Here is a 13,098-nt window from a genome sequence, read left to right on the forward strand (position 1 = left end):
GAACTTTAATAAAAATTTAATTTTATATATAAATTTTAAAATGTAGCGTGATAATTATTGAATTTTCATCAAATTTATATTTTGAACATGAACTTTAAAAATTAGTTGTGTGGTAATTTCTGAACTTTTATCAAATTTTAATTTTATATAAAAAATATAAAAAGTAGGACGATAAATCGAATTATTAATTTAATATAATTTTATTACCAATTGAGATTATGACGAAATTTAGGAGCCGAATAATCTGATTTTGAAATACTAGGAAACTACAAAAAAATATGAACGGTGTGTTCATCCAAAACCAACTGGCTGCCTGTGTTTCTTGCTTTTTTTGGGGCAAAACGAGCAACGTGCAATTAATTCAGCCTTCCAAATAAACGGCCATTTGACGGCAAAAGTCACGGCGATGCCAAACACAGCCCAACAAAATCAGTTCCAACAAGAAAATAGCAATATAAATAAATAAAAACACACACACAGAGAGGTCAAAATTCGGTTTGGAATCCAGACAAATTCCACCATCAGCATCTTCTTCTCTTTAGATACCCCCAATAAATAAGCCGCTGCCTAATCCCCTTCACCCTTCCCTCCTCTCTTTCTTTATCAATTCTCATTTGTGAGAATTGAACTTCAAACTGGGGCAGCAGGAGAGGAAGAAGAAAGAGTTGGTGCATGGCTGCCTCTGCTGCTGCTTCCGCTTCTCTTTGCTTTCCGGCAAATGGGAACCGCTCCGATTTCCGTATCGGGTCTTCTTCTAAGCAGCTCAAGAGATTTCGTAGGGCCACAATCCGCTCCGATTTGGACTCCAATGTCTCCGACATGAGCACTAATGGTAGGTGAAATCGAGCTGCTGATCACTTTGGGATTATGGAAGTTGAATCAAGTTTGCCTTTTGTTATGTGGGACTTGCTTGATTCTAGTTTTTGTCATTGATTTTAGATGGATGTTGTTTGCACTGCTCCTTTGTAAATTGAACAGTAACCCTTCATCTCATTCGAGTGTGATTATTGGTTTTCTTCCCCTTCTCTCTCTCTGCCCCTATGCTTATTTATTTTGTTAATTTCTTCCTGTTTTTTTCCCCCTTTGTTTTTGGGAGTTCGAGGAGAATTGAATTCTGTTTGTGGCAATAAACTTGGATTATTTGTCTTGCAGCTCCAAAAGGTTTATTTCCACCGGAACCTGAGCATTACCGCGGCCCGAAGCTAAAAGTGGCAATCATCGGAGCTGGGCTTGCTGGCATGTCGACTGCGGTGGAGCTTTTGGACCAAGGCCACGAGGTAAATTGTTCCCTTGATAACCAATGGTCTTCAGCTGTTTGTCAGTATACGAGCTATTCTTTCTGCCATTTTGTAGGCAAATAAATAATTTTGTTTTAGGAAATATAGTTGTTTGTGTCTTTTGATGAGCTACATGATGTGAATGCAGGTGGATATATATGACTCTAGGTCTTTCATTGGTGGAAAAGTTGGTTCATTTGTAGACAAGAAGGGAAATCACATTGAAATGGGATTGCACGTTTTCTTCGGATGCTACAACAATCTGTTTCGTTTGTTGAAAAAGGTAAAACCAGTTTGCTCCTCCTTGTTGGAAAAGACATGAGTGATCGATTTGCTTGTGGAACAGTGGAACAAGCTAAATTAGATATAGGCGGCCTAACCATATATGAAGTGAATCTTCCTGAAATTACATATAGGTTAGGTAATCATGTTTTATGTGATGGCCTAATTATTTGTTACCGAATTTTGCCCAGGTCGGAGCTGAGAAAAATTTGCTTGTGAAGGATCACACTCACACTTTTGTCAACAAAGGCGGTGAAATTGGCGGTATGATCAATATGTTTGAAAAATAATCAGTCAGGTTGTGCAATCATATAAAACATTGCATGTTTGATTTAGTTGCATCTTTAATTGCAGAACTTGATTTCCGCTTCCCAGTTGGAGCGCCACTTCATGGAATTAATGCATTCTTGACGACAAATCAGCTTGAGGTACCTGGTGCTTGCTGCATGTCTGTCTGCTTCACTGAAGGAACAATATATTTTAGCATTGTGTAGCATAGTGGTATCTCATCTGGGTTGTTTTTTTCTTTCCTTTGATCATCGCTTACTTGTCTTGGTGAAAAGAACTTTCAATCTTTAGCTAGATTTGCATCGTGATGTAATAGTATGAAGACAGTAGGTAGATTAAGAATAAAGACTATGGTTTCTGTATTTTATTGTCTTAGCAGTTAAAGAAACCTCTGTAATGTGTTTCCGCTCTTATGTGCAGCCTTATGATAAAGCAAGAAATGCAGTGGCTCTCGCCCTTAGTCCAGTTGTAAGGGCTCTTGTTGATCCAGATGGAGCTATGCGCAACATACGGGATCTAGACAATGTTCGTGTTCTCTCCTTAGTCTGTTTCTTATTTTGTTAGTGAAGTGTGTGAGGAAGGTGCATATCAAGAGTAGGAGCACATGAGTGATAATTTTTTTTAGAGAGAATAAGAAACGAACAACAGATGGATAAAGTAGAATGAATTATTCAATTGGTAATAGAAAGCCTATTTCACCCTGGATTCAGTGAAGCAGAATTTGAAAGGGTTATTTATCCTTTTGTTTTTAAATTTAAAGTAGCTACATTAAATTTATAGGCTTCTAGTAATTGCTTTGCTATATAATACAACAGATAAGCTTCTCGGACTGGTTCATGTCTAAAGGGGGGACTCGTAAGAGCATTCAGAGGATGTGGGATCCTGTTGCTTATGCCCTGGGGTTCATCGACTGTGATAATATTAGTGCACGCTGTATGCTCACTATATTTTCACTTTTTGCTACTAAAACCGAGGCCTCCCTACTTCGCATGCTTAAAGGTTCTCCAGATGTTTATTTGAGTGGTCCAATCAAAAACTATATCTTGGAAAAGGGTGGCAGGTGACCACAAATATATACTGGTAGTTCTATGTACCCACAGTTCTTGGGTTGGTTTATCGATTAATTTCTTTTTACCCGTTCGCTATGCTAGGATCCATTTGAGGTGGGGATGCAGAGAAATCCTTTATGATAAAGCTGCCGATGGAGGTATATATGTAAAGGGGCTTGCCATTTCCAAGGTACTTGCATCATTATTCAGATGACTTATTTTTCAACCTGTCCTAACTTGTCGTTTAACTTTTCAAAATTCCTTGGCAATCATACAGAACCTTGTTAAAATATCTTAGTCCAATTTAAGGATAATTATATCGCATACAAAATAAATCATGCCAATAACAGTGGGTTTATATTTAATATTCACGATTCCATTAGCGACATTTCATTGTTGATTAAACCCAATGCTTTTATGTTGGAAAATAAATAATAGTATAAGGAAAGAAAAATTGTTGTACCATCCTAGATTTCCAATTTACGCAGTTTTATATGTATAAGGTTGCGAAAGTGGTTGCTAGGATGTATTTTCTTATAGTTCATTTTGCAAAACTTGAATTAGTTTTAAGGCCAATTATACTTAGGCATTCTGTGCATCAGAATGAATGTTGTATTCGTTGTAAAGTTATGACGTTAAGGCTGTGTTCCCTACGTAATGATGAAATATTGTGTGAGTTTCTAGTGCTTGCCAGGCATGAGGACTAATAAAATGGTATTCCTTTCTCAGGCTACTCAAAAGCAAATCATAAAAGCCGATGCTTATGTAGCAGGTCAGTGGCATGAACTTGCCAGTGTTTCTCGTTTCTGTTTTTCCCTCTTGCTGGATAGACTTCAGAAAAAAATTTGTGATTGCAGCTTGTGATGTCCCTGGAATTAAAAGATTACTTCCCCAAAGCTGGAGGGACTCAAAATTCTTTGACAATATTTACAAACTGGTTGGAGTACCTGTTGTCACAGTGCAATTGCGATATAATGGCTGGGTTACGGAGCTAAGGGACTTGGAACGAGCAAGGTGAGCATTAGCTACTTCTACGACTGTCATAGTTTTTTTTCTTCAAAGAGAATGTGTTTTGCTGTCAAATTTGTTAACTCTTAGATGGTCAGGCAATTGAGGCAAGCCGCAGGTCTGGACAATCTACTTTACACTCCGGATGCGGATTTCTCGTGTTTTTCAGACCTTGCACTCTCGTCGCCAGAGGATTATTACCTTGAGGGCCAAGGCTCATTGCTTCAGTAAGAAAATGCTGCTCATGTTTTGCTGCCTTGAGCAGAGGAATGATGTGAACGAGTTATATCTTTCTTATGGTTTCTGCACGGCCTCACTATGTTATGTTTGTTAAATAGGTGTGTACTTACTCCTGGGGACCCTTACATGCGTCTACCAAACAAGGAAATCATAGAGAGAGTATCGAAGCAGGTAGCCCTTACTTCCACTGTTCGGCTCTCTTGAAATACGCTACTAGTCTAGTAGACAAAACCTTTGACTATTAATGATTTTAGCAACTAGTAATGATTTTCACTGGCAACTAACGGTGACTTCCAAATCAAAAGTCACATATTTGGCGAGTTGACTGGCACAGTATACTGGCAAACCCTGATTCTACTAACAGCAACTAGTAATGGGTTTTTAGCCTAGAATGTCTTTTATGCTTTATAAAAGCTTTGATTTTTTGTTTTTGGTAAGCCGTGACAAATATTTGTTATCATGTTGGCCCTATCAGGTTTTGGAGCTGTTCCCATCTTCCCAAGGTCTGGAGGTCACCTGGTCATCTGTTGTCAAAATTGCACAGTCGTTGTATCGAGAAGGGCCTGGTAAAGATCCATTCAGACCCGACCAGAAGACGCCAATCAAGAACTTCTTCCTGGCTGGCTCCTACACTAAACAGGTCAGCCTCTTTCACTATGTATTGATGGATTTTACATTATAGGAATCATTTTTGCATTAGGTGCATGTTGTAGCTCGTCGCTGGCATTTTGTAGTCACTCTTTCTCGTAAACAACCAATTACTTCCAGAACTAGTAGTTGCTATAGCAATAAGGGTGTAACATAGTCGAACCTAGCTGAGTAGCACTAAGCTCAAGCTTGACTCAGTTTATTATCGAGGCGGGCCAGAGCTCGTTTTTTCGAACACTTCGAGGCTTACGGGCAAAACCAAGCTTTTTAAATTTAGATTTTTTTTTTTTTTTTCAAAAGTTATTCTAAATTCATGATTTGCTTATGTTGAAGCTAGTTCACTTTGCTCACGAGCTAACTAGCTGCGTAGTGTCGAGCTCATTGAACAAGCTCGAACGAACTTTTATATAGTTGAGATTCGAGTTATGATCTCATATTGTGGCATTTTGGGTGTAACAACTAACAGGATTACATAGATAGCATGGAAGGAGCGACGCTTTCTGGGAGACAAGCGTCAGCCTACATATGCGACGCAGGAGAAGAGCTGGTGGTGCTACGGAAGGCTCTTGCCGCCACCGGATTGGAAGAAGCCGTGACATCGGATGAGCTAACCTTTGTATGATTGGCTGTGAGTTGCATATAGGGAATGATTTTGCTAGAAATTAAACTGCCTTTTTTATTTAATTTTTATGGCATTGGGTTGAAGAAGGCAAGGTTGTAAAATGTTGTAGCCACAACTTCGAGCTCAGAGTCTGCCTTTAGCAACTCATGCTTTCATCAAACTAGTATGTACACCTGTGCGATGCACGGCCAACATTAAAATTGAATGATATTTTCAATAAACAAATATAAGTATTTAATATAATCAAAATAAAAGTAAATATAAATATATTTTTTTAGAAAAAAATAAAATAATCCACACCAATTACTCATAACAAAGTATGAACATGAAAACATATGAATTTTTATTTTATATTTTCAATATTTGAAATATCAATTAATTAATTTTAATTGATAATGAGTATAAATGTGTAAATTTATCAAAAATAAAAAAAGATGTACAAAATCATTTATTTTCATATTTAAATCATATTTATCCGCTCATTTTGTTTAAATGCAAATTTTACAAATAAAAGTTTTCAAAAATCTGTTTTTGCAAAAAGAGATAGGATTTATTTTCATAAATAATAATTACCCAATTGGTTAAGTTTAATTTTATAATATTGAATAATAATGTTTCACTATTTTAGTTGGTTCCGATTTTAATTAAGAAATTACTTGAAAAATTGTGCTATTGGTGAGTCGTAAGTATATATGTTTCCAGTAACTTGGATAAGTCTGACAACAATTATTTTTATATGCATTTAAATTTTAATTTGTGTTATTTTACATATAAATATTATTTTATCAATCAGTTACTGGAAAATGATATAGTTGTCGTTCATTTTCAAATAATATTGATGATCTTAGTAAATCTTAATAGACGTGCTACTACAAAATTAAAGTGTTCGATTTATTTTTTATTTCTATTTTTAAAAATGATCAATAATGATTCTCCAATTAATTATTTTCCAATGAGTCATATTGATGCTTAAATCTAATATAAAATTTAATTTAAAATAGTAATAGTAGATATGTTAATATAAATAAATATAAAAAATAATACAAACATATCTAATGATTTAGTAAATCTACACCATATTTGAAATTCTATTTTTAAGATTATATAATTCTTCTCAATTTTTTTGTGATTATATAATTAATTATTTATTTATAAATTTATATTAAAATTAATAAAAATTCTATTTTAAACTAAATAGCTTTGAAATGAATTAATATAATAAAAATATATAAAATAAATATGTAGAAAGGAATGAAAGATAAACAATTGTGACTTCAAGTCTTCAACATTAAAAGAAAGAAAGAGAAGTGATGAGAGAGGAGAGATGAGAGAGAGAGAAAAAAACGGGTTAAGTATCAAATTGCGCCCTATTGATGGCATCCCTATGGCTTTTAGCCCCCTAAAGTCAGGGGGAAAGCTGCCCACTACCTCAACGTGGCTTTTTGGCACCAATTTTCCCTTTATCGATAGGGGTCCCCCTCGCGTTTAGCCCCCTAAAGTCAGGGGGAGAGGTGCCCACTACCTTAACGTGGCTTTTTGGCACCAATTTTTTCCCCGTTGAAATTGGTGCCAAAAAGCCACGTTAAGGTAGTGGGCAGCTCTCCCCCCTGATTTTAGGGGCTAAAAGCCATAGGGACGCCATCGATAAGGGGCAATCTGATACTTAACCCAAAAAAAATTATGATTTCAAATGATCAAGTTTATAATTTTATTGTATCAAATTTATTTTTTATATTTTTAACATCAAATTGAAGATCTTTTCACGATCTTTAGTTTAACATCTATATTAAATATATTTCAAAAATCGAAGTTGATGATTATTAGAAAAGAAACAAAAAAAAGAGAAAGAGAGGTAAGTGAGAAAATTTTGTGAAAATCATATAATTAAATACTTGTGATAGATCGTGTGATAGAAGTTAGGAGTGAGAAAGTGTGATAAAATGAGTGATAGAAGAAGAGAGAAAATCTGACGGTAAAAAATTTATGTTGGAAACTGGTATTTCATACATATATATAGATTGTAATTCAATATATATACTTCTTTGCAATTTATTTATTCCTATTTAGTCAGCCCAATTTATTTCATTTCGTTTCACCTATCAAAATTTGGTGCAGAAATGATCTTTCACCTAATTTTAATATGACATCCGCATTTACATGTTGGACTCTGACGCGCATATTTTTTTTTTTGAGAGAATCAATCACAGTAGTAGTTTTTTTATTTTCTCGTGTGGTGACTCGAATCTTGATTCGATTTATTGGTTGAAAGAGAAACGCCTTATCAATTGAGTTGCGCTTCATTGTCACCATAACGCGCGAGCTAACAATCAGATGTTGAGAATTTTAATGTTCAATTTGCAAGGGTAGTTTTTTTAGTTTCCATATATTTTCGGAAGTTGGAATATTATTTATTGAGGTATAAAGATATATTTAATAAATGTTAACTGAAAATTGGTAAACTCAAATTAGAATGAATGTTTACAAGTTATTGCTTTATTTAAAAGACTTTAACAGTCATCCCATAGGTTGATATAAATTCGATATATTTTTTTTGATAAATTACACAAATAAATAAATAAATAAATTTAAAAATCGCACGACGATGAATTCGAATTCAGGACCTCCGTCTTTAGGCATTAAGTATAGTTAATACGTAGAAATATATAGATCGTCAAATACACGAGATAAATCAAATCGAGTTGAAATAAGGAGCTCTATACTTTTTTTTATACATAAAATCAAATTAAACATGAAAATCTAAAAATAAGGAATCGAACCAAAAAAATAAAAAATGAATAAAGCATCAAACCAATAAACCGGGACTGCAAAAAAGTTTTACTAGACTCCACTGTCTCCTGGTATCGTCGGCTATTGACTTGCAAAGTAAAAAAAACATTCATAGTCAACTTGAGAAAAAAAATACTATATATATATATATATAGATTAGAGAAAATCTCTTCTACATCACACCGGGATCTCTCACTCTCTTCCTCGGCCACCACAACACCGGTGCAGCGCAATCGATCATCGTTAAGAAATGGGTTGGCTACTGACTCTCGCCATCCTCTTCTTCGCCACCGCCGTCTCCGCCGCTGTATCTCGATCGAATTCTCCGCATCTCCATTCGATTGCATTCGTCAATAACACGAGCAGTAGAGGCAACACCATGATCTTGCCCCTGTTTCTCAAGCAGCGCAACAGCCACCGCCTCAATGAGGACTTTTTCTCCCCCCGCCATCTCCACTCGCGCACCACTCCCAACGCTCGCATGCCTCTCCATGACGATCTCCTCCGCAACGGGTCTGCGCCTTCTTCTCTGTTTCAATTTGACATTTTTCTGTTGCCATGCGAGATCCGCTATTGAATATCTGATTATTTATTTGTCTGGTGAATTATGATGCGGCGCTGCAGGTATTATACGACTCGGCTGTGGATCGGGACGCCGCCGCAGATGTTCGCTCTCATAGTTGATACTGGCAGTACTGTTACTTATGTTCCTTGCTCGACTTGTAAACAGTGTGGAATGCATCAGGTTCGCTCTCCCCTCTCTCTGTTTTTCTTTTTCAATTTAGTTTGGTGGCAGCATTTGCTATTGAAAGTTGCGGTTAGGGTTGCTATATTGCAGCTCTTCTCTTCTCTCCTTTCATGGTTGTTTACTTCGTATGATTGATAAGATGCGTGATTGAGTGATTTCTCCAATCCACCCTTTCAATGTGATAATAATCAAGGGCATTGGGATAACCCAAAGTTTCACCCCATCAAAGTAAAAAATAAGGGATTAGTCTTACTATTATTATCTATCAAGGCTAATCCTTCAAAGTAAACGCCCCTTCTAGTTTCAATCTTTTGATTGTATTGCGGGATATGGATCTGGTAATTAAATTTTTGTGATGATTGAGCATGAAATTGATTAATACCAATAACAAATTTAGCTCGTCTTTATAGCTGGTAAATGATACTATGTGTCAATTAAGGTGAGAACAATACTGCTGCCTCATTTTCCCCAACTTTGATTTGTTACTATCGTATCCCTTGAGATCCAACTGATGAATTGAATTATTCTTCCATCAAATGAGACAAAATGGAAAGAGTGAGCGGATGAGTAGGTATGTGGTTTATGTTCTAAGGAATAGCCAACTTGAAAGAGAAAGGTGGGAAATCATAGCTTCACTAAATTGGGGAGCATTTAGAGCATCAGCATCGGTACGGCTCATCAGCTCGACCCGGCCTTGGCGATGAGCCGACCGATGCGGACGACGGGCGTGGCGCGATGGGATGAGCTTGGCTCATATGCGATTATTTATCGCGCACGCGCCTATTGTATTAAATTAAAAAATATATTGAAAATTTGCCAAGGGCCACCGAGGAAGGGAAAAGGCCGGCGAAAAGCGCCATACGTACACGGTCGAAGAAACCGACATCTTCGCCAAAATTTCGATCAAGAAAACGAACGATGTCATCCGTGGTATCGACCAAAAAAGCGAAGCCTATTGGGGGAGGGTAATTTCCTTTTTAAATAAAATTAAAATTCAAAAATCAAAACTAATTCATATGAGTTAGCATGATGAGTCAAACCAATACATCAGTTGGCTCATAAGTGGCCCGAAGCATGGATGAGCCAATTAGAGGCTCAAGCAATGTTGGTGCTCTTAGATTTATCTCTGTGATATATTTTGTTTGACCTTTAAATTCAGTGCACTTTTCCGTGTGTGTTTTCAGTTTATTGGACACTATTTTCCTCCCTTTATCATTTTGTGTAAAGACTACCATCTTCTCATTTCTTACTTAATGATTCAATAGGGCTCTAGCTACGATCCATACTATTTTGTATAACTGCATGTTTGCTGCTTATAGTAGTTACAGAGCTTATTACACTTGCTTATACACAAATAATTAACATTACGCTTTTTGTATTCTTTTATCCAATTTATTGAGATCTCTTTCTTTTAATAGGATCCGAGGTTCCAACCGGATTTGTCAAGCACCTACAAACCTCTAAAGTGCAACACTCATTGCACTTGTGATGCTGATACAGAACAATGTATTTATGAAAGGCAATATGCTGAAATGAGTTCTAGCAGTGGGGTCTTGGGAGTAGACATAATTTCATTTGGCAATCTAAGTGATCTGGAACCGCAACGAGCTACTTTTGGATGTGAGAATATGGAAACAGGGGATCTTTACAGCCAACATGCAGATGGAATAATGGGTTTAGGTCGTGGAGATATTAGTATCATGGATCAGCTTGTTGAAAAAGGTGTAATCAATGATTCATTTTCGTTGTGCTATGGTGGAATGGATGTGGGTGGTGGTTCAATGGTTCTTGGAGAAATTTTCCCCCCTAGTGAAATGGTGTTTACACATTCCGACCCTCTTCGCAGGTACGTTTAGGAAGACTTTTGAGGTTTTACAATTGAGTGTTAGGCTCTATCCTAACAAGTACACTCGATACATCTCACACATTTACTCTAGTTTTGGGATGACAATAGTCCATATTACAATATCGAGCTGAATGAGATTCGTGTTGCTGGGAAAAAGCTGCCCCTGAATTCCAATGTTTTTGATGGCCAACATGGAACTATTCTGGATAGTGGCACAACCTATGCTTATCTTCCAGATGCGGCATTTGAGGCCTTTAAAGCAGCTGTAATGTTCATCTTGTGGATTACTACTTTTGAAAGTCTCGAGAGACATTGTTTCGTTGCTAACTCCCATTTTTGCATGTAGCTTCTCAAGGAAACCCAGTCCCTCAAAAGAATACAAGGTCCTGACCCTAACTACAATGATATCTGCTTCTTCTCAAGTGCCGGAAGGTAATATGATTTTCATTTGATAGTTTTAAGTTTCCTATCACTTATATTATGTACCCAATGACGTTAAATGTTGATATTTCTCCAGTGATGTAGCACAACTATCAAAAGCTTTTCCGTCCGTTGAAATGGTATTTGGCAATGGACAAAAGCTGTTGTTGGACCCTGAAAATTACTTGTTCAGGGTAAGTCCATTTATTCATTTTATCCTCACATTGTTTAGCAATGTAATGCACAATGATCAATTACATACTCCCTTCGTCCCACCTAAATTTGATCAATTTCTTTTCGGCACAGAATTTAAGAAGTTAGTGTTTAGTGTTCTAAGTATGTTTGGTAATTAAGTGAATAGAGTGAATAAAGTGACAGATCTTTCCCAATTTATTCCATATAAGGAAATTGATCAACTTAGTTGGGACGGCCTCAAAAAGAAATATTGATCAAGTTAGTTGGGACGGAGGGAGTAATATATTACATTGCTTTTAGCATTAAATAGAGTTATCTTTTATGCTCACTGATTCTTTTTGTTCTGGCATACAGCACTCAAAGGTGCATGGTGCATACTGTCTTGGGATCTTCCAGAATGGAAAGGATTCAACCACTCTTTTGGGAGGTATTGTTTGGTTTATCATGTGGTCTAAACCATACCCCCTCCGTCCCATTATTGTTGTCCCAAAATTTTTGAACACGAGAATTAAGAAGAAAGTGTAAATTGGTTAAAAGTCATAGGACTCACACTTTTAAAGGGTTAAATAATAGGACAACAATAATGGGACACTTTTAAAGGGTTAAATAATAGGACAACAATAATGGGACGGAGGAAATACTATTGAAGGATGGATATAATATGCATCTGTTCTTGTGGCAGCTATAATTTTCCAGAATACACTTGTGACATATGACCGCGAACATGAAAAGGTTGGTTTCTGGAAAACCAATTGCTCCGAGTTATGGGAGAGAATGCACTTATCGCCTGCCTCGTCGTCAACCGCAGGCATGGCTCCTAAGCTTGCCCCAACCGGACTCCCTCAACCCGAAACTTCAGGTTTGATATGTTGCTATTTTCTATTACGAGAGCAAAATTAGAATGGCTTATAACTTACCATTTGGTATCCTTTGATGTACAGGGGACGTGTTATCCGTGCCACAACTCGTATCAGTACTCGTACTAGTTACGTCACTTTTGTAATACATTATTTCCCGCTCACCAAGAATTGATTTATGAGACAATGACATATTACACAATGTAATTATCAAAATTTTAGATTAACAATCATCATCACATTTATTATTTATGTAACCAATTCTAATAGGCCAGATTTGAGTTGTAGTCTCGCCCTAGATCAAGTGATTTATTTTCTTATTTTTTGTGAGGACTTAAATGAAATATATTGGATGGTCATTTTCATAGAGGATTATCTTGAGAAACAACGGAATTAATCTACTACTTTATGCTTATTTTTATATTATTACGTAGTATAAATTAAAGTTCGATTAAAGTTCAATAAGTGTACAAAATAAAACAAATTATCCTCCATCCTTTAAAACTTTTAGACAATTAATACCAATAGTATAATTTTTTCATGGGTTTATGTATACCCTCGTGTCTCATTATTGACTTAATTAATGTGCATTAATACCTATAGTCCTATATATGAAAGATTTTTATATATTATCTTAAAATGAAAATTAAAGTCTGTATTTAAATTACAATGTATTTTTTTTTGGTGCGTGTGCGTGTATAATGGTCTAACATAATACCTAACTAGTATTATTCCCATGCGATGCATGGTGATACCTATTTAATTAAAATAGTAAAAAAAATTATATTTTTAGAATATTATATTTAGAAAATAAAATTCTATAAATTACTT

At 36.0% G+C, this 13,098-nt stretch overlaps 2 protein-coding genes across 2 annotated transcripts; both read left to right on the plus strand.

Annotated features, from left to right (window-relative positions):
* The first annotated feature begins 461 nt into the window (after positions 1-461).
* LOC130998879 (zeta-carotene desaturase, chloroplastic/chromoplastic) lies at positions 462-5,476 on the plus strand. Its single transcript, XM_057924302.1, has 14 exons — positions 462-832; positions 1,153-1,277; positions 1,426-1,560; positions 1,751-1,823; positions 1,914-1,987; positions 2,268-2,372; positions 2,663-2,907; positions 2,999-3,086; positions 3,626-3,668; positions 3,754-3,910; positions 4,003-4,131; positions 4,243-4,315; positions 4,620-4,784; positions 5,259-5,476. The coding sequence occupies exons 1-14, from the start codon at positions 673-675 to the stop codon at positions 5,412-5,414; spliced, it is 1,728 nt and encodes a 575-aa protein (XP_057780285.1). The 5' UTR covers positions 462-672; the 3' UTR covers positions 5,415-5,476.
* Positions 5,477-8,355: 2,879 nt separating this feature from the next.
* On the plus strand, positions 8,356-12,652 carry LOC130998880 (aspartic proteinase 36-like). The gene is made up of 9 exons (XM_057924303.1): positions 8,356-8,714; positions 8,826-8,946; positions 10,368-10,795; positions 10,904-11,060; positions 11,142-11,227; positions 11,313-11,409; positions 11,765-11,837; positions 12,093-12,269; positions 12,352-12,652. Exons 1-9 carry the CDS (start codon positions 8,452-8,454, stop codon positions 12,411-12,413), a joined length of 1,464 nt encoding a protein of 487 aa, XP_057780286.1. The 5' UTR covers positions 8,356-8,451; the 3' UTR covers positions 12,414-12,652.
* Positions 12,653-13,098: the final 446 nt, after the last annotated feature.

This window comes from Salvia miltiorrhiza, chromosome 8, assembly GCF_028751815.1.
Source record: "Salvia miltiorrhiza cultivar Shanhuang (shh) chromosome 8, IMPLAD_Smil_shh, whole genome shotgun sequence".
Classification (NCBI taxonomy): domain Eukaryota; kingdom Viridiplantae; phylum Streptophyta; class Magnoliopsida; order Lamiales; family Lamiaceae; genus Salvia; species Salvia miltiorrhiza.